Raw genomic sequence first — 27,676 nt, 5'->3', positions numbered from 1 at the left:
CAGCTGACAATACAAAATGGAGTGAGAGTGATGGTCAAGGCGCTGATAGTAAATGTGCAGGAAGAAAGTAAGTTACCAGTTGAACCGTTTGGTGCTCTTAGGGTTGATTTCTTTTTGTAATATTATCATTTCTTGTTCTCCACAAAGCTGATACAATATGCATTTGAGGTTAGTTGGAAGGCTACAGGGGAGATCCTATGTAGAAATATTATAGGATTATCCTATCAAGAATGGTTCCCTGAGCATGACATGACAGGATTGATCCAGGGTGGCTCAGTGATTGCAGTTTGTTTCTACCACAGGTCAGGTACTCAGCTACTCAGCTGTTTAGAAAATGAAGAGGGAGGACTGTCAAATAAAATTTTTGTGTAATATCTGATCCAGAGTCTGTAGCAAGCTATTCAGATACAGCACTCTAAAATATGTGAAGATCAGCAACAGATAGAAGCACAGAAGTCTTGATTATTTCTGTCCTAGTACAGCTTTTAACTTGCGGGGAAATTTGATCATGTTTACACTGTGAGTCCTGCTAAATGGTTGCTTAAGTGTAGTGCCTGTGTTTCTGCTGAGGCAGCATATTTTTAAATTAGTGTGTAGAGCAGCAGGGAAGGATGGTAAAATTAATTATATAAGATAGGCCTGATACCTAATTCTTTCATTCTAGGACAGAAAATTAGAAATAAAGAATTTAATTGTTTTATCATGTAGGTTCATTTAATTATTATGTAGAAAACAAATGCTAATTTGTCAATTCTGGTAACATAGCATTTTGGGAAAGAAGAGGTGAAAAATTCTGGTCAGAAGTTTCCTTGGGGACTTTCCAATAGGTTAACCAGTGCTTTGTTTTGGCGAGTTTCTCATTGATACTCGGATACCTCATGATCGCATTTCCTCCTGGGTAGAAAACTGCATCGTCTTCGTTATACTCCATTCTCTTTTTCCTCTGTGAACTGTTCTTACCCATAATTGCTTGTGGGAGACACGGTTCTGAAACATGGCTCATATAAATAAAAAAATGGTAGATCCTGTTATTTATGCATGGCATCTGAATAGTCTTGTATGGGAAGGAAAAAAAAAAAAGAAAAGAAGTAGGTTTTACCCCAGAGTCCAGAAAAAGCTTTTTATGGAAACTGTAGTTTTGTTGTGTGTGATGGTTTTGGTTTTGTTTGTTTCTTTTTTGGTTGGTTGGTTTTGTGTGTGTATTGTGGGCTTTTTGTTGTGGTATTTGTTTTTTTTTTTTTTTAATTAAACATCAGCAGTTTTAGGAAAATTTATCTAACTATGCTATATATATATATATGTAAAATATTGAAATACATATTTTTTGTGCAAATTGGTAAATAGTGAAAAGTACTTTTATTGCAGCGGAGTAAGCTTTTTTTCAGAACATAAGTGTGTGGTTGATTTTTTTTAAGCACTAGCAATACTTTCAAAACTAAGTTACAGTTGCTGGTAATTTGAATATTAAGGATTTATAATCTACCCTTAAAACATGCAGCAAAATAAAATCTCATAGACTAAGTTGAAGGGAACTACTTTTGTGTTACTACATAATGAAAAATAAGTGGTTCTTATTTGCCAAAATCTGGATGTCAAATACTGACATTTAAGTATGTGATAAATTCCCAAAGCCAAATAGGTGAATATCGTGAACAAGAAGCTGGTTTAATTTTCTTTCACAGGAACAATGGGTCTTACTCCAGCTTCATGTTTCATTTTTTTTTTTCCCCCAAGAACTATAATGAATAATTAAAATAAGACTTGCATATATTTAAATTGATCTGGATGATTACACTAGAAAACTATGTGACTGCATTAAAAAAAAAAAAAAGTGAAATTATTATCACTTCTGCTATTCTGGAGTAGTTACAAGAAACTGAAGCATGTTGCATGACTTCTCATTATTTGCTGCGAGTCCAATAATCTTTTGTAATGAAAGTCACTGAGATTAAAGGAATTGATTACAAAATGAAAATCTGTTGTATCTAGATTTTTCTGTTGTACTTAGAAATGTCAGAAGTCTTTTGGCTAAATGCATGAGACTTCACCTTACAACTGCTGGAGAGAGTCCAGCGCAGGGAAACAAAGATGATGGAGTGGAGCATCTACCTTATGAGAAAAGGCTGAGGGAGCTGGGTCTCTTTAGCTTGGAGAAGAGGAGACTGAGGGGTGACCTCATTCATGTTTATAAATATGTAAAGGGTGAGTGTCACGAGGATGGAGCCAGGCTCTTCTCGGTGACAGCCAATGATAGGACAAGGGGTAATGGGTACAAACTGAAACACAAAAGGTTCCACTTAAATTTGAGAAGAAACTTCTTCTCAGGGAGGGTAACAGAGCACTGGAACAGGCTGCCCAGGGAGGTTGTGGAGTCTCCTTCTCTGAAGGCATTCAAGACCTGCCTGGACACTTTCCTGTGTAACCTCATCTAGGTGTTCCTGCTCCGGCAGAGGGGTTGGACTAGATGATCTTTTGAGGTCCCTTCCAATCCCTGACATTCTGTGAATCTGTGATAAGGCTTTAAAAATTATTTTTATGGCTAAATATATGTTGTGTAGGAATAAAATAATGATACAAACTGCTAGAAGCAACTTTCATGCCTTCCCTCAGCACTTACGTGATAGCATGAATAATAAACTTTCAGGGCTAGCTGGAGTCTAAGCCACCTTTTGTCAGTTTATCATCAAGTGAACGCTTTAACAGCTGGTGCTCCTACCTGATAGACAACTCACAGCACACACATAGGGCAGCACAGGCTGCCAGTAGCAGCCTCGAGGCGCAGGAATGGCTTGTCTTGACTTCTCCAGGCAGAACGGGTCTGCCTGGTGGTGAGACAGCCCCAGGTCACAGGTCTGTTTGTGGAGAAGGGAATGTGGTGAGTTGGTCAGGTGGGTGCAGGGGTGCAGCTCCCCGGGGAAGAGGAGCTCCTCAAAGGCCTTTTGTGCCGGCCTCCGCCATGCAGCCCTGGGTTCTTGCTCCCGTTTCTGGAAAATAAGCATTGGCTAGTCTCTGAAAGCTGAAAAGAAAGCTCAATAAATAGCAAAGAAAGCCTTCTCCCTAGCAACACACTGCCTTGGGCAGCTTGTGCCTTCAAACAGAAGGTCATATGATTGACATGTTTGTCCCCTAAAGAGGGTGCACACAATTAGTTTTTTCATTTCTCTGTATTTTTAAGCTGTGTGAAAGCAGGCTTTAGCCAGCCATACAAGAACCAAGACCAGCCAGTGGGAATATTACCACCCCCTTCTTCTGGACTTCATCAGTTCTGAGAGTTCAAGAACAAGAAAGGCATCTATGGCATTTATGAAAGAGTTAATTTTGATTTTTAAACAGTAACATTAGTATTAAAGCACCAGTAAAATGCACTTGGGACATATATATGATGTATTCAACAGAGCTGTGAGCTGCTTGTATACTGGTAAGCAGCTGGAAGTAATCATGAGCTTTCAGTACTCATTCACTTTTTAACAGCTCTTGAGAATTACTGAAAGTATATGCTGAGGGCATAGGTCCTTTTAAACTTTCAGTATTGTGTTTCCCCAGTTGGACTAGAAATTTAAAACTTCAGTCAGTTGAATTTTGGGGCATCTTCATTAAAAAAATATGATTTCTCTAGATGGTAGCTTTATACAGGTCATTAGATGGCTCCACATTAGGGGTTGTGTGTGTAGAAAAAGGCAGTGTCAAGAAAACTGTGCCCTTGCAATTCCTGTTATTTGGGGGGAAAAAAAAACAATTTATGCAAATGTTTTACAAAAGATAACTAGGTAAAATGCAGGAACAATCCTTTTAAATCACATTCTCAAGAATTATGACAGCTAAATGTGAATACAGCAGCAAGTGTGACTGACAGTCTAAAAAGCTATTGGAAGGTCACTGCTCCCTGTATACTAACATTTTATATATGGATAAGCCTAAACATTCATAGTTTTACTCTGTATTTGATTTATTCTTAATTAGTCAGTATTTCGTTTTCAGGACATCTCAAGCTGAAGAGAGAATGTCTTAAAAGTTACTACTGCAGCTTGAATTCCTATGTGGTAGTCTGCCACCCTGAATCCTGTGTATAATGAAACACGGAAGAGAAGGTACACTTGAAAGGTGTGTACTGATTCACAGCAACAGCCTTTGTACTTCTCATCACCAGCTGTTAGTTTTCTGTTATTGCTCTAAAGAGAGAGAGCTCTCCCACTCTTTCTAGGTTACCCAATTTGATATGAAATGTCATTTTATTAGCTTTTTAAAATTATTATTATTTCTGGGTGAGAACATAATGGACATGTTTTCCATATGAAAACATGGGGTTGTATTTCAGTACTATTTTGAGAATGAAAGGCTTTATTTATGTACTAAAACAGTAACATAGCTGGAAACAAAATGAGCAGTCACTGGAGTCTACAGAGTTTGCAAAAAAACCTAGTTTTGAAACCCCTCAATGGAGATTGTTCCACCCTCACGCCCGCCTTGATACTATATCTGAGTTCAGTGTCTTTGCAGCTAAGTGAAATTTACAGCCATTCACAGTGTATAAACTCTAAACTTTGAACAGAAATCTCATGGGATGACAGAGAAAAAGTAAATGTTACAGGCCAGACTCACCTGCAAGTATTTTAATTAATCATTCCATTGTTATATTTCTAACAACTGCCTCTGATTTGTACCAGTTAGAACAACCACCTTGATCATAGGTAGATGTGTAGCATAAGTTGGTTGATTGTGTGGCGTAAGTTGGTCCCGGGACAGGAAGTGTAGGAGGGATCAGGCCAGGGATCAGGTTAGGAGAGCTAAAACCCTGATAGAATTAAATCTGGCCAGGGACGTCAGGGGCAACAGGAAAAGCTTCTATAGGTATGTCGGTCGTAAAAGAAAGACTAGGGAAAATGTGTACTCTGTCTGGAAGGAAATGTGACACCTGGTTTCTTGGGATGTGGGGAAGGGTGAGGTGCTCAATGACTTTTTTGTCTCAGTCTTCACTAGCGAGTGCTCTAGGCACACCACCCAGGTCAAGAAAGACAGGGACTGGGAGAACGAAGAACCGTCCACTGTAGGAGAAGATCAGGTTTGAGACTGTCTAAGGAACCTGAAGGTGCACAAGTCCCCGGGTCTGCAGATCCTGAGGGGACTAGTGGATGAAGTTGCTAAACCACTGTCCATCATATTTGAGAAGTCGTGGCAGTCTGGTGAATCTCCCATTGACTGGAAAATGGGAAACAACCCCCCCCTCATTTTTGAAAAGGAAAAAAAGGAAGACTCAGGGAACTACAGGCCAGTCACTCTCACCCTTGTGCCGGGCACAATCATGGAGCAGATCCTCCTGGAAGTTAAGTCACATAGAAAATAAGGAGATGATTGGTGACAGCCAGCCTGGGTTCACTGAGGGCAAATCGTACCTAACAAATGTAGTGGCCTTCTACAGTGGGGTTACAGTGTTGGTGGATCAGGGAAAAGCAACTGGACTTAGGCAGCACATTTCTGCATTACCTCCTTGTGTCTAAATTGGAGAGACATGGATTTGACAGATGGAGCACTCAGTGGATAAGGAATTGACTGTATGGTCACACTCAGAGAGTTACAGTCAGTTATATAGATGAGATATGAGGAAGAAATTCTTGACCATGAGGGTGGTGAGGCACTGGAACAGGCTGCCCAGAGAAGCTGTGGATGCTTCATCCCTGAAAGTACTCAGACCCAGGCTGGATATGGGTTTGAGCAACCTGGTCTAATGGAAGGTGTCCCTGCCCATGGCAAGAGGCTTAGAACTAGTTGATCTTTTAGGTCCCTTCCAACCCAAGCTGTTCTGTGATTTTTATAATTTACTTAAAACTCAGGGTGGGTTAAAGCATTTGTCCTGATACAAGTAGAGTGTGTCAATGCAGTCTCAAAGTGTTTTGGCACTGTTCGAAAAGGCTACAGCTGGAATAAGGGCCTGCAATAATGTAGCTTGTGTTTGGTTTCTGCTGTGTTCAGGTTCTGGGGATGTTTAATGGTACTTCGGATGTTGCTGGTAGAGCCGTATGTGGGAAAATTTGGTACACGTACCAGAGGCTTGCCTGGTATTATTGCACTCAGTGTGCTTATGGTTTAGCTTCTGCTTTCACAAGTAAATGAACCAGTGAGGAAGAATTGTGCATGTCTAGCATTCCAAAATTAGAAATACCAAAAATAAAGTGTTCAGCTCTGAATGTTTTTCAACTGGGCTTGCACATTGCTAAAAATAGATCTAATGCATTATTGATAGCTATTTAACTTGAATCTTAATACAAGTGTTAGCAAATATCTATGCTAACAAATGCATCTTAATGTATTTTAGTATTATTCTGTCTTTTTGAAAACATTTGAGAAGGTCCTGCATAAATATTTTTGTCTTCTATGGTTTTTGTGAGTTTGGTGTATATACATGTCATGGAAGATGTATTCCTGTTCTGGAGCTATATGAATTGCTGAAGCTGTTCTCTGTGGTGTATAGGGTTTCTTGTCACTGGTTTTATTAACACTATTAAAAGGATGTGGTGCAAGGGAAAGATGAATGATAATTAAAAAAAAAAAGGAAAAGCCAAACAAAAAGCAAATTCTGGAATTAAGTATTGTTGAGTGTCTAGTATAATTGACATAAGGGATATTATTTCCTTGAAAACCCTAGAGCCTGTGATTTAAATATGAACCCATCACATCTGTCCTAAAGAAATGTTGGGACAGACATAAAAATCCATTAAGGTCAAGCAGAATGCTGCTCGTGATTTTTTTTATTCCTTGCAATATAGTAACAACTAGTACCCAGACGGTGTGTGGGGAAGCAAACCTCTAAGTTCCACTGGTGCTGTGTTTCAGTCTGGCTTTTAGAATGTACTTCATGCTGATTTTCTGTACCTTATCTGTATTTTCTTCTTGCAGAAATGGAAAGTGGGGGAGGGAGGTCATAAGGACTCTTGAAAATATAACTTGTAAGCCAAGTATCATGATTAAACAGGGGTAAGTCAGATAAGGTGATGGGAGGTGTAAAAAGATATGCTGCCTTTTCCCTCAGTGTATCTTTAACATTATGACCAATGAATTTGTCAAGTGAAACAGCACAGTCGTCTTTGCATATCATTTGAACTGAGAGCTTGCTTTGAAGAAGATAAGCAGACTGTGTTGCTCAGAAGACATAATGATGCTAATTTATCTTTGCCTGTCCTCATAGGCATAGCAGTATGTGTCAGTGTTGAAAAGGAAATAGAGAAATAACGGAGCTATAGCTTGCCACCTATTCAATGCCACAGAACTGTTGGTGGTGTACAGGGCTCTAAGAAATATGAGTGGTCTTAAAGTAGTGATTTATTTTACTTTGTCTGAGAAGCATTTGGAAAAGTTTCCTCTGATATAAGAATAGCTGCCAAATTCTGCCAGAGAAGACCTCTTGCACAAATTCTCCTCAGCACAAACAAAGCTCTTTTGTAGGCTTTCTATTCCATCACCATCAGAAGTGTGTAATCAGGAAGGAGAAAGTCTAAGTAACACAAGTTTACCAAAAACTTCTAACTGTTAATATTTATATTTTGCGTATGGGAAACTTAAAAAGTCTTTGGCAATTTTTTTGAGGGGAAGAGATGGTGGGTTGTTTTCTCAAATACTGAGTAATAGAGTACCATACCAGAAATAAAAGCCTTTACAGAAGTGAAATCTGATGTCCTGCAGTAGCTAATTGATTAATAGTTTAGGTATTCAGATTCTTCAAAAAAGCTCTTTGTGTTTTACAGCTGATTACCTGTCATCTTGCCAAGGATGTTGTTGCCATAGATACTTCAGTATTTTAACAACTTAGATATAAAAAAAACCCCACAACCTTCCAAACATAGATTTTTCAATGTGCATACCTTGGCTTCAAGAATTCCAGTGTGTTGTAGCCTATGATATTTTATAATATATTCTACAATATATTGATGTCTGTCTTTTGGTTTAATGCGTTTATGTCTCGGAATTTGTAGTGTATTGTTTGTGAGGTCTTTTGTTTATAAATTATGAATGGAAAGGTTTTGTCCCTGAATGGAGACATTCATGTGTAAAGGCTGTTTGACCGGTGCATGGTGTGTTAGGAATACATACTGATCTACAAGTGAATTGCAGTGGAACATTTTTCTTTGTCAGGGAGATAAAAGCATTCTAGAGGCCAGAGAGTCCAGCGAGTGTGGCAGTGCAAGCCTGAGTGCTGCAGCGTGTGGCTCTGTAGCAGGTGAACACTGCAGGCAAGTGGGGTGACAGACCCCTGTGGGCTGCAGCACCCCTGGGTCAGGAGGATAAGATCAGTAGCAGTAAAATACTTCAGTGATGCTATTTTGTTTTACCAAAATTTGTAATAAATTTAATAAGTTGCAGGTGGCTTATAATATACGGACATGCAGTTTTAAAGAATAATGGAAGTCTTTGTATGTAATGTGTGTATTTCCAGAGATACAGTGGTAGAAAGGTTATGTTTATTGTATGTGGCAATTGTAAATTACTTTTCTATTTGAGAAAGAATTTATATTATCTATTCTTGTTCATTAGTGTAGTGCTCTTTAACTGCTAAGTTCTCTACCATTCTGTTGAAAGTGTGTGTAAAATACTTCATGCCTTACCTGTGTACTTAAAAAATACAATGTACTATTGGAATAATTCTCTACCTGAAGTAAATGTGTGAAAATCCATATGGGCTTGGACAGAATGTGGTAGCTGGAAGAGGTCCCTCTGAGGGTGGCAGGAAAGGTGGCAAGCCCCACTGTTCAGTATTGCTGTCTAACCGTGGCAGTGTGGGAAGGGCAGGCAGATGAGCTGCATGAGAAGTTGCTGGGGTGCTTGGAAAGTAAGTGCTACTCGTTAGAGCTCTTGTGTTGCTGAGGCTGCCTGGTCATTCTTTCCATGAGCCAGGTGGGACAAGCCTGCTGGAGTTGGCTGGGGAGCATCAAGAGTGATTTCTGGCCTCTGTATTTGCAGTTGATTTATCTGTCATTTTGCTTCACCGTCATTTCCTCTTCTCACTTGCTGCTTCTGCTCTGATCCTGAAAGGATAGCTCTGGAACAGCTTGTAAAGGACTGCTGCCTTAACCAAAGTCAGACTTGGTCACATTTGGTGCAAGATAAAACTGTCTGCAGTCTGTCCTAGGGTTGGGTTTGGTTCAGTTCCTGAGAATTGAGCTGAAGTCCAGGGATGTGTGTGACAGGATTGCAAAAATGTCATCCATCATGTAAATAAGTGTATCTTTATTATTATGAATGTAGGAAAAAGGTACATCTGTTGTATTTTTCAAAGCAGCTACTTTAAAAGGAAAATGAGCATTATACGGGAAAAGTATGTGTTTGTACAGAAATGCTGTAACCTTCCCTGCCAGTCCTGATAATAATGAGAATCAGAGTATGTTCTGAGAGTTAGCCAGGTAAGGCTGTGAGGCTCAAGGAGCTCTGTCAGGATGAGGTGTCCCTGCTGGCATACAAGTTGAGCGAATTGCTTAGTTTGTGAATTAACTCAGTTGCAGTCACCTTCCGTGTGGGTCAGTTTGGGTCTGCAGCAGTGTGGCAGGTCAGCGTGGGCACTAGCTCCTGGATCTCTGCTCTGGAGTAAACGTTGCTACTTGATCCTTCTTTTCTTTTCAGATAATATCTTTCCTTCTCTAATTTGTTATAGGCCTCTCAGATTTGACTGTACACAGAATCTAACAGTCTACCTGTCACCTCTGGTGGATGACTGAAGTCATCTTCTGAAGTCCTTCGTTGACATAGGATAGTGAATGCACATCTGTTGGGAGTCTGTATGCCTGTGTCTTCCACCTTGATAACCTGTCTGTCTAGTGTGTGTGTGTTTTGTGAATAAATAAGAAGTTAAACTGTATGATGCTCTTAAGGGTGCACTGTATGCGTATGACAATCTGAAGCATTTAAGTGCCTAATAAGTATTTCAGAAGCATTAAACAAAATAATTCTCTGAGCATCCTGAGGTATCTGAGGTTGGAGTAAAGCTTGGACAATGATAATGAAAATAACTTTATCAGAGCTCCCTACTTCATGACATGAAACAAGCTCACACTAGTAGCAATTTATAATGCAATTGCTTTCCCTTTTTTTTTTTTTTTAAACAGTATTGCCCAATGTAGGCCACAGAATTGTGGTTTTAACTGGGCATCAACATGGTCAGTGTTGTGTACTTCGTTTGGAATTGGTTTATTTTGGGAAACATTTCCCCAGAGATTTCATGTAAGTGGCACTTGTGGTTGTTACTAGCATTTTGAACCTTGTGACTATTAATCCTACTCTGATGAAGACTAGAAAATAAATTACTTAAAATGATAGTGGTCACTGGCATTTGGTCTCCTTTTTGTCTTTTTATTGCTAGCCCAAGTAGATCTGAGCTACTGGGAGGAGCACTGGTGGCGTGTTCACAGAACGGTAACTGCTGCTGTCTGTGCACAGCTGGCGTTGTTAGGATTTACTGCTTGCATCTCTTCAGTATTTGTATTCAGTGAGCAGCTGCAAGAGCTTACATTTAAAGAATTATGTTTCAAGATACCATTTAAGGCTTTTTCTTAATCTGCATGTTATATTGTACATGAGAAATACAAGGAAAGCACTGGAGATTTAAGAGGATGAGAGGTCTGAGTCAATCACTTGAGCTTCAACTTAGTAATGCAAATCTGGCTTTAAGTGACCTTATTGATGTTTGCTCAAAGTAGCTTCCTTTTGGTACAAATGACTGAGCTTTGTTGTAGCTATTGTACAGGTAATGTACTGTCCCTTTAGAGATTGCCTTTGTATCCTTGATGCAACCTCTCTTTGCTTTAACAGAGAGCGCCTGCAGCAATGCCTGGAGCTAAGATAGATTGCATCGGTGTGCTGCATTTGATCATCTGTCAGCAAGGAAGAGAGGATAGGGCAGGCAAAAACAGGCGTCCATTGCTCTACCCCAGCTCTTGGAAATGGAGGCTTTGGCTAGTGGTGAATGATGTTCAAGCAGAGAGCTTGATACCAGGGTATGAAGGACGCAACAGCAGCTGTGAAAGGGTCCTGGCCACCTCTGTGACTTACGCCTTGAAGAGAGTTGGCAAGCGCCTGTTGCAAGTTGAGGATGCGAAAGGGTAGCAGGATTTTGAGCAGTGTTAGTCGGTTGGTGCAAAATAGTGGTGAACACCCATGTCTTGAGGAGATAGTATTGTGTAATAAACAGTGCCATCTTCTGGGAGGAGTTGGAACGATGCCCTCGTGGTCAGCAAGAGAGAGGTTTTTGAAGGGGCAGGGGAGTGTTCAGTTGGGTTTTTTCTCTCTGTCTAATGAGGGTTTTGAAAAGCAAAATACCAGAAGTTGAAAGGCAGTGTTAACGTCTAGTAATGCAAGTCCACATCTTACATCCATGAATTATGACTGAGACAGTCTTCAAGGAAAAGTTTAAAAGAATAGAAGTTTATCAACTGCTGAATAGTACTCTGGAGGAGTAAATCTCAAAAATATAGCTTAAGGACTTGGTCTACTTCGTATGCTGAAGTCCATTGTTGTCTTTGTAAACATACTTCATAAAACCTGGATCATTGCAACATCTTTTTGTATAGGAAGCATAGTGACCTATAGGACAACATTAGAAGATCCAACATTGTTTTCTTTTATCGTTTTTAAGTTGTTATAACTCCTTGTGGGTATACCAGAAGGGAAAAAATGTTTTCTGTCCTAAAATTACCACCCTATAAATAGTTACTTTTGGGAAATATTCACTGTGGTGCAAAATCTGGGATTAGAGTTACTAAAATTATCCTAGCAAGTGGAATGTAAGATTCAGCATTTACTGGGACTCATTAATGGTGTCAGATCAATCACCTGAACTCTTATTTGGAGGAAGTGAACAATTTTAGTAACATTAATGGAACTATATGGGAGATGCAGCTGACATTGTGAGGAGGTTTCTTTTGTTACACTTTCAAATAAATACACAAATAAAGGAACCCAAGCGAAAAGCCAATAACAAAGTATAACCATTGTGGGGGCAGGGGAAAAGAGGAATCAGTGTGTTAATCTTTATTGCTAAAATAAATTAGATAAGGTATATCCAGAATGACAAGAATTAGTGAGCTCTGGATAGGCAGATAGATTTGGGATCGGTTTTATCGTATTATGATTGTTTAGGTGATTTACCAGCAAAGATGCAATGCAATAATTGATTTCTTTTGCATGTAAATTTTAAGTCTGTTCTGAGTGTGTCATATTAAGAATGCTTTAATCAGTACATTTTGTATTCCAGAGGGTCTCATTTTAATGACTGGAGTCTGAGGTTTCTGGATAGTAGAGTACTCTACGAAATCGTACTTAACTGTACGATTGATTTGTAGTTAACATGGCAATTGAATGTGTATTTACTTTTTCAATATTAGTGTTAGCTTGCTCTGCCACACTGTATTTAATATACAATCTCCAACTATAGGTATATTCTGAATGTTTAACAACATAAATTGTTACTGTGTGCAGCCTTTGTGTTTATGCAAGTCCTCAGTATTACAGTTAAGACTTTCATTGCTGACATCTGAAAGTGATTTAGTGTTGACCCATCTTACCATGTTGATTTGAAGTTGTTGATAAAAATCAGATGTAAGTTTCCATTGCAAGAGGTGGTGGTCCTTGAGCATACCTCACACTAAGTACTATATTTGCTTACATACAATTTAAAAAGATTTTTGGCTTAGAATTTAATTTAGTAAATTACTTTTCTGTAGTTTGGGAGTAAAGTATGTATAACAATGTTTTGCTGCAAAATAACCTGAAAAAATATTTCCCTGTACGTTCGGAGCACTGTGTGTAGATAATCCTATTCACTAGTTTGAGATGATGTTTTACTGGTGCAGTGCTGTAATGGGCACAGAGGTATTTAATATGTTTTGTTGTTATTGATAGTGATTGCAGTTCTTTGTGGCTTTTAATACTGTTGGTTTGTGGTGTGGGGGTGGGTTGGTTGTTTGAGGCTTTTTTTTTTTTTTTTTTTTTTTTTAATAATCGCTCTTCGAAGTCCTAGTTCAAACCATCTGTAAGAACTGTAGTTTAAGACAGGTGACCTTCTGAAATCAGACTTCTAAGATTTTCAGAGTGGATGGCGTAGTGTGGAACAGGCTGTTCCAAGTATCTGGAAAACGTTGCGTGAATAGACAGCTGACGCTGCCCTCTTTTCCATCTGACTGAGAATTTCAGCAGTGGCATTCAGTGCGAGAAGCAAGGTGGTAAGACTACAGTAGATGCTGACCATCTCTCCGAGGTTACTTATATCATAAACTTGATTTCTGATTGATAGGATGTAGACTAAACAAATGGCAGTATTTCTGGAAAGACAGGTCTTAATACTAAAATTATACTGATTAGAAATACTTTTGTTAGTAACTGAGGATGTGAGCTTTTTTACTGAATACTATGTAATAATATTTATGCAAGCTGCAGAATATCAATGGAGTAGATAACTTCAGGGAAGTAATTTATATTGAAGCAAAACCAAGAATAAGGTATACTGTGGGAATAGTAGTTGTATCCTAATTGGAATATATCTGCATATGCCAGAATTGTGAATTCTGCCTTACAAAGTTGTTGATGTTCTGTTTGGAAAGCTACTGAAAGTTTGTTGCTTATTTTTTGTTTGCTCCCCTCTGTGCTGCCCCATCATGCCCCCACCTCCCCACAGCCCAAAGTAGTCCATATCAACTACAGTGGAGCAAGTTACAACAAACTGAAGTTGCTTAAAATTTGGAGCATTTGTTCTTTTTCTAGCCCAATATTACAGTATTTTTAAAGATCCCTTTATTAACAGTTTTAAAATACCTTAAACAATTTTTATCAAGCACAACTTAACGCTTGAACTTATAATTTATGGCATAAGCCTTTTTCAAAACTGTTTTAAGATACTGATCAACACCTCTTAATGATAGACAATAAGCAACTTGCACTAAATTTTAAGGAAAATTTGACAGAGCTTAGTGGTTTTGTGACTAACGGTAAGCAGGTATTTTGCTTGGATAAAACCTGAAGGCATTTTGTTCTAGGTCCCTTAAATCAGGGGTGTCAAACTCATTTTCACCGGGGGCCACATCAGCCTCACGGTTGCCTTCAAAGGGGCAAATGTAATTTTAGGACTATGTAAATGTAACTACTCCTACACCCCTGCCTTAAATATTGTGAACGAGTGAATTAATAAGCCTGACTTTCTTTCCTTCTTTTTGCATGCAGGCAGAAGGGGAAGACAGCCTTAAAAAGATGCAGCTGATGGAGCTTGCAATTCTGAATGGCACCTACAGAGATGCCAACATCAAATCACGTAAGCACGTTATAAGCTCGAGGGTCAAAGCCATAGTAATGTTTGAAGGTTCTGATTCCTAAAGCTGATTTTGGCACATGTACAGTAGCAACTGTGTTGGCGAATGGAAGACAGTAAAAAAAAAACCCAACAAAATAGTAGGTAGCTCTTGCAAGAGATCTTCTGGAGATAAGTAATGTCCGGTTTGTGTATTGCACACCCCTCTTCTGCTCTTTTTGTAAACAGTATGTCTGGGTTGAAATATTTACAAACACATAGTTTAAACAAGTTCAGCCCTTAACCCTGATGTTTCTGTCTTACAATAATTTTTCCTTAATACATATGAAGGACAACAGACCCCTTTTCAATTTTATTTGTAGCGATTTAATTTGAAAATGTTACAGATGTTCAGGATACAGTGAATACGTTTTTCTGTATTACATTTCTTCCTTTCATCTTGCCTTGCATGTGTCCCCCCAATGTTTTGTTTTTCCAACAATTCATCAACTGATTTCACAGCTGAGTTCACAGGGATCAGTGATGTAATGAGCCATTTTTGCGATTTCTTCCATTACATTTGTGTGACAATGCTTTTGCAAATGCATGTATGCACAGGTTTATACTTGAAAATTAATTACAAACACTTACTAATGAGAACATACACATATTATGTGTGATACAAATAATTTTCTCTAGTTGAAAATCTAATTTCTCCTCCAGAAAATGTAGTTGCTGATACTGTTCCAAAGGAAATTTTTGCTGTAGCTGTGATACAGATGTCAAATACAAGCATAGTTAAATCAGTCTTTTCACTAAGGGCCTACTGATATTTGCAAATTTGTTTCTCCACACAGTCGCCATTTCAGTGTTGAATATGTTTAAAGGTTGGAATGCAGTTAGGTCAATTTGAGAGTGCTTACACCTGTGTAATTATTCTGATTAGAAAAGAGACATAAGCAAGGGCTTTTACCACTACAATGGTGGTGGAAAATCTTTCAACCTTATTCAACACTGTAATATTTAAAGCCAGATCGATTTTAAATATATTTTAGTCTCTAAATTATTGCAAATTTATGAGTAAAATAGCTTTCAGATTCGTGTAAATTGAGGCAAACTGTTGCATAGAAGTCTTTATAATAATTTGAGCAATTTCTTTGTCTGATCTATTCCCATTGTTCTATTGTATCAGTAAGTGGGAAGATGGATTTTTTTTTTTTCCTAGAGATTTCCACACTAATATTCACCTTTTGATAATAAGACTTTTCCTGCTTGTGTTTTGATTTTACTGAAAGCTTGAAGATGTAGAAGCCGTACTGGTTTATTTCTGTTTAATTAAAATGTTTGAGAGGTTTTTTTAATTATGCATTCAACGTGAGCACTGCTGTTTAAAAAAAGAAATTAAGCCACAACAATCTGAAATCTGAAAAACTTCTGCCATATTTCTCATGTCAGACCACCTGTAAGTTAAATGAATCAATGTAGATCAACAGTAGTGCATAGAAATCTATAAATTATAATCCTTTAATATTTACTGTTACCAGCTGATGAGTTAGTATTTAAGGAGTTGTTCATCTTATGTGCCAACATGCTTCACATAACACGTAATGAAATGTGATAGTACTGTTTTTCTTTTTGGTTGTTTTTTTTGGTGTTGTTTTTTTTTTTTTTTTGGCACTTATTTTCTTTAACCTAAGCAAGTCCATAGTGAACTTTTAATACAAAGATAGTATTTTATTTTGGGGAATTTGATGTGGAAATCACTTTTGAGTCTTATTTTATTCATGCTAGAGTAGGAGAGGAGATGCATTGTGTTTCTAGGTCATCATTTGCTTCGCTCATCCTGGAAACTAGAATTGTGTGTATGTTTAAATGCAATTGTAAGATGTAAAAAAGCTGTAGAATCATACGGCAGCTCTGCATAACTGAGTATCTGTGGACTCTGTAGTTGCACTAAATTTTATACTCTGTATTTGATTATCACAGTATTTTCCTTGTACCTTCTGCATGCATCTCAGTCTCATGCAGTCTTGATAGCATAAATGAAGAAATGTGGTCTTTTTGGAGCTTTTGTGCTGTGTAACCTGTTTGAGAAATCTACCTCACTGTTTTACAATGGCTTTTTTATTTTGCATGTTCATACTTAATCACACTGGAAAATGGAAAGCTGTTTGCATTTGAATGGTGTGCTTTGGCACTGTGATCAGCGCATGTACTAATGATTTCCTTTTATTTTTCTTCTTTCCTACTTTTCCCCTTTTTTCCCATTCTTTCCACGTTTTGTACTGCTATCTCCATACTTTCCTCTGAATTTCTTTGCTTACTGTAGCAGCCCTTGCCTTTTCTCTTGCAGCAACAGCCCAGGCTCCAAGGATTATTACTGGGCCTGCGCCTGTTCTCCCGCCAGCTGCCCTGCGTACTCCTACGCCTGCTGGCCCTACCATAATGCCTTTGATCAGACAAATACAAACCGCTGTCATGCCAAACGGAACTCCTCATCCCACCGCTGCAATAGTTCCACCTGGACCCGAAGCTGGTTTAATTTACACACCGTATGAATATCCCTACACGCTGGCACCAGCTACATCAATCCTTGAGTATCCCATTGAACCTAGTGGTGTATTAGGTAAGATCTTTGTCCACACATGACTGGAGAATATATTGTGTATGTTTTTACTATATTTGCAAGGTAGAAGTCATGGGGCTCAAAGAAAAAACTTTAAAGCAACAATCTTATCTCTCAGGTATCTCAAAACTGCCTAGGAAAACGGCTCAAATGGTATAACTCTTAAACATTTTAAGCGTATTTTGCCTTATTAAATGTGCGTATTTAGTATATTAATATTACAGAAAATATTTAATGCTTGTATGAAACTAGGTGATGGATATATGGGCAAGAAAAAAAAAGACTAAATAGAAGTCGGCATCTATGATACGTCATTTATGCTCCCATAAATGCCAGATTTGTTTGTGATCTCTTTAACATAGGTTAGTTTCCAGTAATCTTTGGAAGATGAAACTTCCTATTTTGCTGTACCTTTTTAGTGGCAAAACTGGAGAGAATGGAAAGGTTTTTAATGTTTTTGAGTTTTCGCTTCTTTTTTTACTATACAACTCATAATCTCTCCTTGGTGTCAGAAAGCTGTGAATTATCTTGTAAGCAGAAAATAGTTTCAGTGAATGAATATAAAGCAAACTAAGTTCTGACCAAAGCATAATACAGTTAGCAACTTTATAATGTCTTCTTTAAATACATTGGATTGAAATGCCCATCATTCCTAATATTTCAGATCATTGACTTGCTCTATGAAGACTAGAATGATAAAGAAGCCATGACAATTCAGTTAACTGCTCAATATGAAACAAGCAGTTCCAATATTTTCTTCCTTCCTTACCATCTATAGAATCTAAATATTTTCTCTTCAGTTTGTTTTGAACTGCATATGACCTTGGTGCTGCATAATGTTGATTTTATAGGACTTTGATCTTAGTTTGTTCAGTGCCAGTTATTGATTACACAAATTCTAAACATCTCTAATGAACACTGGACAATAAGGTTCAAAGTCAATATTTTGTTGAAAGTATTGCAAAGAGTCAGTGTTTCACTTACATGACAAATACTTGTTGAGTTATCTGCGTGTGTGCGTGTTTCCACATTATATTTCATACAGTAAAAAAGAAAATGTATTTCAGACTTCTGCCTTTCAGGATTAGTGTATCAATAACAAAAATTTTAGTAGGACAAAGGTATGCAGTGGGTCTGTCTTTGAGCAGCCTATGGTTGTTGTCTGTTACCCCACAGCTAAAATTCAGAGAATATATGATCATGTCATCATTCATTAATTTCTCACAAACATGTAAATATTCTTCCCAGCTCATTCATTCCCAGTCTCTGAGTCCACTTGTAATATGTCCTATGGTAAAGTCACAGTTACAGGCATCGTCACAGTAGCTGTCAATTGTTGGTTAGTGGCAAACCCCTTTCCTGAATCCAGTTAATAGCAAGTAAATAAATACATAATTTCATACTAATAATATGATGCAGAGAACTTTGATTTCTTGCAGAATCTTCTGTAGAGAGAGGAGGGGAAAATTACTCCTAAAATGGCATCTGATTCCATTGCATACTTACAGGCTCAGCTGTGAGAGCACAGATGTATTGTCCAAAACAGATCTCACCAAATAATCTTATTTAAAGAAGGAAAGGGAGGGGGGAAAAAAAAGACCACACTCCGAGTTTGGTAGCAATAGAATCAATAACTCTTAATACATTACTCTATCATCTGGGCAGGTGTATGGAGTTAATTGAATTAAATTAGTTTTTTGTTGAGTTTCATGCAGTAATACACTTAGTCTTATGAATAATGTGCTAAATTAGCCAATTTTTGTGGTGGACCTCTAGGATGTCTTAAAATAATTCTGTTAAAAATGGCAGAGTAATGCATCCCTGTAAGTATTTTGGGGGATGTTGATGTTGAGAACAAATTTTAGTTGGTAACTAACTTACAATTCCCTTCCTTTTATCTTCAGGTATGGCTTTCCCAACGAAAGGCTAAGAATTCAAGAACGGTCTTAACTGATCCTTCATCAGATCTGAATTTTAACAAATGCTTAGTTTCAGCAGCCTTGAAAAAAGCTTGGCCTAGCAGTCAGTGACTTACTTGCACTTTTTTGCACATAGATTTAAAATAAATTAGTGCTATTAATTTGGATTAGCTCCTATTATTACAGAGTAGCTGTAATTTATGAGTGTATAGTAGTATACTGACTGCTAAGTGTTCTATATAGTGTTTGCTTTACTAATCACCTAATTCATTGCAGTTCATACTTATTGACTTAAAGTTTAAAATCACAATCTGTAGGCTTGAAGAATTGCTTTAAAACTTTTTTTTGTGGTAGAACTGGAAGTGATCTTAAGGTTAGCAAATAATTGTCAGTATTAAAAGATGGCATTATTTAAAATAGTCCTGCTGCAAGAAAGGCACTTCAGTGAATATGTGACTAGTAAAGCTTATATGTGCTTGGGTCTAATAGATTTCATGAAATACTGTAATTTTGGGATTGTAAATGAATGGATTAAACAGGTTAAGGCCAGGATGTTTAAAAGAAATGCAATATTAATCTGCACAGATAACTTCTTTTTAAGATTAAGATTTGAAACTACTGTGCCTTAACTTGTTGCTTTTCTTAAAATGAACTTTTGTAGTTAATGATCATTTAAATCCATTTTGATAAACCTGCTGTTAATGTTTTCTTTGAATGTTTTCTAACTTTGTCTTGGTAATTGCAATTTAACTAGGTGCGGTGGCTACTAAAGTTCGAAGGCACGATATGCGTGTCCATCCTTACCAAAGGATTGTGACCGCAGACCGAGGTTAGTTTAGTTCTGCAGTTCTTGTTTGTAAGAAGTGCTCTGAGTGTACATGAGATTTGCAACACCACAGCTGGTTAACCAAATACCCTATTTTTGACCCATTCATTCTTTTTTTCAAAGAACTGAAGAGTTAATATTTTAAAGCTCTGGGAACGCTTGTGGATTTAAAAGTATTTTGCAAACTTTGCTTTCCCAGCTCAAATATATAAATTTAGTGATATATTTAATACAAATGCCATAACTGATTCCCTTTTAGGAATATTAAAGATCCATCTTCATCAGGAAACACTATGAATTCAGTGCTGCAATAATTAATTTGATGTTCTTTTAATTGGTTTGGAAATATCAGATTGGTGTTGCAAAATAAAATGAATGGATGGTTGCTTAATGAGAAAGAAGTAAAGGAATAAATGCCTCCTGTCTGTGTCTGGAGAAATCTGAAGATTTAGATTCCTTTTTTTCAATAAACTTTTGAGCCACTGTACTGTATATTTTGAGGAGGATGCATGTTCTCAGATACCTGACTGAAGTCAGAAAGGTAAGGGCTGTGAAGATAATACTTCAAAAGTTGTTTAAGTTTGAATTACTAAGGGTAGGGGAAGGAAGAGTGTTTTGGTTTTTTCACCAAAATCTATTGCTTGTTATTTGCCTTTTGCTGCTAAAATGTATAACCTGAAGGAGAAGCAACTTTTGAAGTCCTGTTGGTGAGATGACATCCAATATTTGGACATCTCTCTTTAACCCTTGAATGGAAAGTAAATCTTCATTTTTCTCCTTTTCCTCAAGTGTAATGCCTTTGGACCCCTGAATGAAGTATTTAAGCTTATTGAGACAAGTGATATTTTTCGGTTTATTGACATTGGCTAGGGAGTAGTGTGTGGGCTGAATTCTTATCCCATCCCTGCTGCTGACTCATTGTGGGTTTCGGCAAGTCATTTAATCTCTCTGTATATGTTTTCCCATCTGTAAAATAAGGATAATAATACTTCCCTACCTCACAGGGGTGTTGTGGGGGTTCTCGTTTTGTACAGGGCTTTGAGGATGCAAAGCGTTATGTGTCAAGTATTATTATTCTGCTCTCATCAAAATCAGTGTTGTGCAGGCTTCCATGATACTGGAATATTCAAAAGCCAAATTCAGGTGACAGATCTGACATCTCTTAACATCAACTACACTTCACTTTGCACAACCTTCCATAAATTAACTACAAGCAACATTACAGATTTCAGTCAATACTGTAAAAAGGGGCCCTTCTGGATATTTGCTATATTTATGTAACACTTTGATCTTTCATATGATTTTATGCTTTACAGAAAGTGTAAAGCTGACAACAAGACACTTAAGCTTTCTAGAAGATTGCTTTTTCTTTTATATCACCACACATTATATACAACACATTGGCTTGTTCTCATTTTTTGAGAATTTTTCAATGGAAAACAGGGTATAATTAGAATAAGATCATAGCCCGTGTTTATGGGGGGGGGGGGGGCGGGGAAGAAAAATAGGAAAAAGATTAAAATTTACTCTGTCAAGATCATGGCTGGTAAGGATTTGGTTGTCTTAAGTTTGACCTGATGCTGTAAAAATAAGCTTTTGCTAATGGTCTTTCATGATCTGCAATGGTAGATTCAGGTGACCGGTGAGACTACCTTTTTTGTTCAATTAGGTATTTGCCTGAGACAACTAGTAAATATATTGATAAAGCACGGAGCATGGGGAGAATACCAGTCCATAGTTTTAAGTTCATCATTTTAGTGTTTACTCAACATAGATTTCAGATATTTTGCAAAGGGCCTAGATGTTTTGTCTGGGTCACTTATAAGTAGTTGATATTAATTATATCATTTCACCTTCTTTCAAAGTACAGCCATTTTCTGATAGTATGGTTTTCATCTCTGTTGGAAGCCCACTGTCTTATGTAGATACATACACATGGCTTATCTTCTGCAGAATAAGTCATGCATACTTCTCTCTTATAGCATGAAAACCATGCTGATATTGCAGGAGAACATTATTTTAAAGTCTTATCTAGATAATCCCAGTGTGTATTAAGAAACTAACACAAAGTTAGTATTACAACTGTGCTTCATTGTATTTCAAATTTGAAATCCTAGGTTATCACTGCACAGATTTAACAGTTTCACAAAAGGTTTTGAAGGGAAATTTGTTCTGCAATAAAGCAGTTTCTTTTAATGTGCTAAAATTACATTGTATAATCAAAATAATCTAATTATTTGCCATATTCACTAATTTGGTTGGTCTGTCACCAATATATTTCTATAGCTATAACCATGAAAGACAATGTCAGCAAACCGAAATACTTTTTTTAATGTGTAAACTTTTTTTTATATATATAGTTAAATGTCACTAAATCTATATTTGCATTCATTGGGTCTAAAGTTTTCTTTAATTCTAAATCAACTTTCAGATGACTTTGTAGTACTACTGCATTCACTTTTTAAGTAGGTTTTTATTCTCTGCATAGTTGGTTTTTGGTTTTGTTTTTTTGGTTTTTTTTTTTTTTTTTTGATTTTTGTTTTTAGAGTTAAGCACTGCATTTAAAGCAAGAATCCCCAATTGTGTAAATGTTTCACAACTAAGCATTTAGAATTGGTGAAGAGTTAAAAAATATAGCTCATTTTAACTCAAAATAAAACCCCAGTATATAAATAATACAAAATGGAATTTGACGCATATAACAGACAGACTGACTGATTTAATTGTAATAAACTGTAAATGGTGTTGCACAGTTGACAAACCTGTGTGTACTGTAGAAGGCCAGAGACTTGGCAGAGGATGTATCACAGGTGTACTGGTATTTTTAAAAGCTAGTTTGCTTTGATTATAAACTCCACAAGAAATATTAATGCTAAGAATTTTCTTGAATGTTCTATTGAAACAAACTGTCACATAATTTATAAATAAATTTTAATACCATTTAATCAAAATTGTAATCAGTATCAAGATGCTTTAAGAGTCTGTTTCTAGTATACCTGTAAAGTGGTGAGATTGTGCCACATAAAATATTTATTTTTATTTTTGAAACAGCCATTTTAATTTAAACAAATCCCACTTAGTGATTCTGCAAAAATTCAGGGAGCATGTGGTCTCATTTACGTTACAGTAGTAATTTTTCATAGTGTTACAAACTGTTCGCTAAATGATAGGCCATTTTAATTATGTGAAAGTAAATCAGCCCACAAGAAAGATTGCGAAATCGATGCTATCTGTGAATATTGCACCTACTGGACTTCATTTTATGTGATGGCACAAATCTGAGTTTGCACTGAATACCTTTCTCACTTTCATCTCCTCTGCCGTAGTCAAAAGGGCAACAGTACAAAAACTTTATCAACCTCAGAATTTATTAGCTATAATTAAGCTGTTGAATGAGTCTTAAAAAAAAAAAAAAAAAATCATACTACTGTTAAGTGGACCAAGTTTGGTGAAGGAGAATGTGAGAGAATGATTAAAGAAGGAACAGCTCAAGAACATTGGGAATGATAACTTTCCACTTGAGAACTTTTTTATGTTTTACTGTAATTTTTTGTGATTTTGGGTTTTAATTTTTGTTTTATTTGGGGTTTTTTTTGTTTATTGCAAAAGAAAATAGTATTTACAGGTGGCTTCTTTTAAAATATAAAAATATAAAGCAGGAATGTATATGAAATGTCAGATTTTATTGTATTTGCAGAGTATTAGCTTTGAAAATGAATAAAGAGAGCTGTTTGTAGTTTTAAAATGCCTTATTAGTATCAATTAGATATTTTCTCTATTTTTTGATGTACTTAGAGCTTTTTAAGTATAGACTTTAAAATGGCAGGACTTTTACAGTGTTTACATGCAAGTGCATTTTATAAGTGTCCTATATGTGTAAAATAGTATTTTGAACAGGAAAGTGCTGGCTAAAGTAGCAGGCTGAGCGTTTTCCTGGTTCCCACGATGATGCCTACGTTGCTAGACTACAGTTTAGTATTGCTTTGTATCATGAGGCCAAGAAATTCCATGTCGTTTGTAAATAGAATAAATGAAAGGCAATAAAAAATTTATTGAACAAAAACCCTTTGTTTGGCCCATAGTTTGTTGAACCAAATTGTTTCTCTTAAGTCCAGAATTCCTTAGATGACTCCATTCTTTTAACAATCAGTTATTAATAATCACATCCATCATTAATAGTTGCTTTAATGCTTGCACTTGGGGAGGTACTAATGCTTAATAGCAGTCAGATACTGATGCTGTGCACTGACTGTTCCAGAAATCTACCCAGTTCCAAAACTGTTCATTGTTTTTTGTTTTCCAATTTCCTTCATCGACTGCTACTAACCATTAGTCGTTAGTCGTATTTTATCTCTATTTCTCCTGTTAACTGGTTTTGTGGGAGCGGGCTTCTCCTTCACGTGTCCAAATCATGATGGAGGGCTGTCATGATTTTATTGCATTCTGTAGATGGTGTCGATCAGTATGTCAGAATTAAACATGCTTGTTTTTTTTATTAGTTGTGATTAGTTTTCATGTTGTCATTAAGCCGTCACTAGCTGGAACTAATCTCTTCTCTATCTTTTCTTTCTTTTTTTTTTTTGTTTTGTTTTGTTTTTTTTTTATTTTTTTATTTTTTGTTTCTAACCACCCAGCCGCCACCGGCAACTAACCTATGACCTTCTGACCTCTGAACTCTTCACCCAATGATGACCTGACCATGCCTGCCTGCTGATCAGTTAACTGGTAAACGCCTTTGCTTGCCTGTCTTCAGTGCAGCGAGCTGGGGCACTTGTCCGTTCGTCTTACCATCTAACAAAACAGACAAAGAAATTGTTGTCCTCCAACTCCGCTTTTTGTTGTTCTCCTGTTTGGGTGAAAGTGGTTCTAGAACCTGCACTGAATAGTAGTAAAGCAATAAGGTCCAACTCATCCCTCCGCACTGATCATCCTCTAGTGTCCCGCCCCAAGCGAACGGTAAGGAGGCCTCGCACCCCATGGAGACAGATGTCCCTTAACTACCCGATGACAGAGGCAGTTACTGTGAGAGACTTCTAGGAATATTTTTCTTCTCAAAAAAAAACCACAAAAAAAAAACAAAAAAACAAAAAAAAAAAGTCCAAGCTCTCTCTGAATGTACTGTGTGATGATGCATCATGCATGAACCTTTGGTCAGGGATGTCATTGGGGAAGGGATTCCAAAAAGTATTCAAAATTTGATATGCTGTTTAGTCACTACCGGTGCCCTCGCAGGGCAGACGTTGCAGCCTTTTTTCTATTGCCTGCCAAATTGGACGTTTTAAAGGAAAGTGTGCCATGAAATGCAGACTACGATGGCTTTTCAGAACTACATTAATGCAGAGAACAAAACAGCAACACTATTAAAACAAAATCTGAGTTTAAATTATTTTAACCATATTTTAATCTCCTTGGAAGAGTACATGAGAACAAGGTACATGCATTATGTGTCACATTACTGGGCAAACTGTTCAAATATTTTTTTTAAACCTCCCTGTATAGAAAAAATTTCATTAAGGATGTAAAAGCCATGCTTGCCTATTTGCTGTATACATGTAATGAAATTGTAGATAAAGTGTAGTGCATTGAAACAAAATGAACAAAAAAGTAGATACTTTTACTATACAAGGGTGCTGGTGCAGAAAAAATATATTTTTGGAAATGTAGCATTTTATACTTTCAAGTGTTATAAAAAAAAAGAAAAAAAGAACAAAGAAACCCTTTATTTCATTAAATGATTTTTTCTGGTGGTTGTCAAGAAACAAAAGACCAAAAGAGCCTTTTAGTCTTTCTTTTTTATTTTTTAAGTATTGGAATAAGTCTAAAGAAAAGGAAGTGCCTTATTTTCTTCATGGTCATTTAGTCAAATGTCTTGTATAATCAGCTTCTCCCTCAGACAAGTTACTGCATGCCACTCAGTCGCCCAGTATGTGAAAGAAGCTGTGAGGAAAGACAAATGATGAGTTGACCATATTAATTACCTGATTTTTGCCACACTAGTGTGACGTGACTTTGCCAAAATCTCGTTACGTAAAATACTTGCTAAGTTTTTGTCAAAGCAGCCCATCATTATTTCAGCCACTCGACTTTTAAATCATAGCAAATGCCATACTTGTGCAAAGTAAACCAAAGGGTTCTGTGACACTGACTGTCTCATGCTAAATGAGAGTCTTAGCTGACAAATGTTTGTAGGGCTGGAAGTATGTCCTTTTTGTTCAGGGATGGAGAGGAGTTTTCTTCGTTATGGTTGGAACAAAAATACATCAAATACAGTAGGTTTCAGCATCACCCGAAAAAATGATGTTCTGTGGCAAATGAAAGTGCTTTGCTAGTTTTCAGTTATAGTCTGAGCCTGTCCCCAGTTTTCACAGGCAGCTCCTGCAGTGGCAAACAACGTGCAAGTTCTGTGTTTTTCAGCTCCTCTTTGTTTAATCTGCCCGCTGGCTTTTCTTCATGAGATAAGCAGGAGAGGGACATCAGCTAATTTGAAGTCCAGCTGTGCTTTATTTTTAACCTTTATTTCCACATGTGATTCATATAGCTGGGCAACTGCCAGAGCTGAAGCTGATGGACACACAGCATTTAGTTCTGAAAACATTAAGTATTACTTTGCGTGAGGCTCAGTACTAAACTTGGCAAATATCAGGTGATAACTTTATTCCCCTCTAGTCAACTTATTCACCTCCTGCAAATCTTCACAGCTTCCGAATGAAAGGTCAATAGTAAGCTAAGAGGGCTTACATTTTTAAGCACCTGCATGGTGACCTCATCTAACATCTTGTCTCACCTGGAAAGAATTATCAGTTTATTTACTATGCAATAGACATTCATCCTTTCGTATTCAGCTAGCTTTTTGTTTATTGTGCCACTGGCTTTGTCTTCCTGTTACACATACAGTTGCGTTGTTTTTACTTACAGTATATGCTGTGCCATTTTGATTTTATTTTGGTTGGTTGGTTGAATAAACTTGCGACACTCAAACATTTGAAGAGAGATTTGCTAAAACAATACCAGTATTTGATCCGGTTTCATCTCAAGTATGATAAAACCCGGACATTTTAGATGTTTATCAAAGGTCTTTTACTGGGGGGGAGGGGGAGTGTATGAAATAGATGTGTGACATGTGAAAGTAATGTTTGCTCTGAACAAACTTCTGAAAACTTAGTTGACAAAATTTTGGATCAACTTAAAAAAAAAGCATGACTTTTGAAATCTCTGAATGCCTTGGTTCTCAGTATTATCATTCTTTAATGACTTTTTCTTTATTAAACTAAGTAGTTTTAAGACTTCTTTCTGACAGTATTATGTAATTTTTTTAGAGTGGGTAGATGGGAGTGTCGCTTGTATGTAACCGTACAGATGACATGTATTTGTCTATTCTTTATTATCTTAGTAGTTTCATGCTATGTATGTACCATAACCAACCTATTGCCTATGAGAAACATGTAAGATAATGTATTTACAGCCATTGTTACAAGTTTATAATGTATTTTTCTATCTTGTTTTATATGTATGTTATATAACATTCAAAAGAATTTTTTTCCTGATTGAGAAAAAAAAGGATACAAAATGCAAAACCCACAATTTTGATAACTGAAAAATTGCCAATTGTTTTGCAGTACTTTATTATATTGGGAGTGTTGTCTTTCTTGGGCTTTTAGTTAGCTACTGGATGAATACATTAGACATATTTGGGTTTTAGTTGGGTTTTTACATAGCTTGCATTTTAATTCTTTGGTTCTTTGCTGTTTCTATTAACCCATAGCATTATTTTAATAAATGTTATAATACCAACCTACTAACTCTGGACTATGTCTGTTTATTAACCATTACATGTTTAATTAAAATAAACAAATAAAGATGGAAGAATGTAAAGTCTTGAGTTACTGGACTAACCCTGAAGAACGTGACCACAGATAACACAACGTGACTTGTTTTTATGTTGTTTGTCGGCTGACATTCTGCACACTACTATTACGTTGGCTTTGGTCATTCTGACCTTTTACCTGGGGGAGTAGGTGCCAGTAGAAATGGGAACAAAGTAGCATTTT

The 27,676-nt window shown here is 36.9% G+C and overlaps 1 protein-coding gene across 9 annotated transcripts in view; it reads left to right on the top strand.

Annotated features, from left to right (window-relative positions):
• Positions 1-27,423, top strand: part of QKI (QKI, KH domain containing RNA binding) — a 158,406-nt gene extending 130,983 nt beyond the window's left edge. For 2 of the 9 annotated variants that reach the window (XR_011738335.1, XR_010651084.2), the window contains 4 exons: positions 14,194-14,281; positions 16,587-16,883; positions 18,788-19,631; positions 24,263-27,423. Coding sequence is in view for 7 of the 9 variants with exons in the window: in XM_071806362.1 (XP_071662463.1) it covers positions 14,194-14,281; positions 16,587-16,883; positions 19,557-19,631; positions 24,263-24,279 (477 nt within the window). In the remaining 2 variants the exon portion in view is untranslated. Of the gene's footprint in view, positions 1-14,193; positions 14,282-16,586; positions 16,884-18,787; positions 23,692-24,262 lie in introns of those variants that run through there. The other 7 variants (XM_071806364.1, XM_065833624.2, XM_071806362.1 and 4 more) reach the window with 5 other exon arrangements.
• The last annotated feature ends 253 nt before the right edge of the window (positions 27,424-27,676 follow it).

This window comes from Patagioenas fasciata, chromosome 3, assembly GCF_037038585.1.
Source record: "Patagioenas fasciata isolate bPatFas1 chromosome 3, bPatFas1.hap1, whole genome shotgun sequence".
Lineage (NCBI taxonomy): Eukaryota > Metazoa > Chordata > Aves > Columbiformes > Columbidae > Patagioenas > Patagioenas fasciata.
Note: the sequence above shows the minus strand (reverse complement) of the source record. Positions and strands in the feature narration are given on the sequence as shown.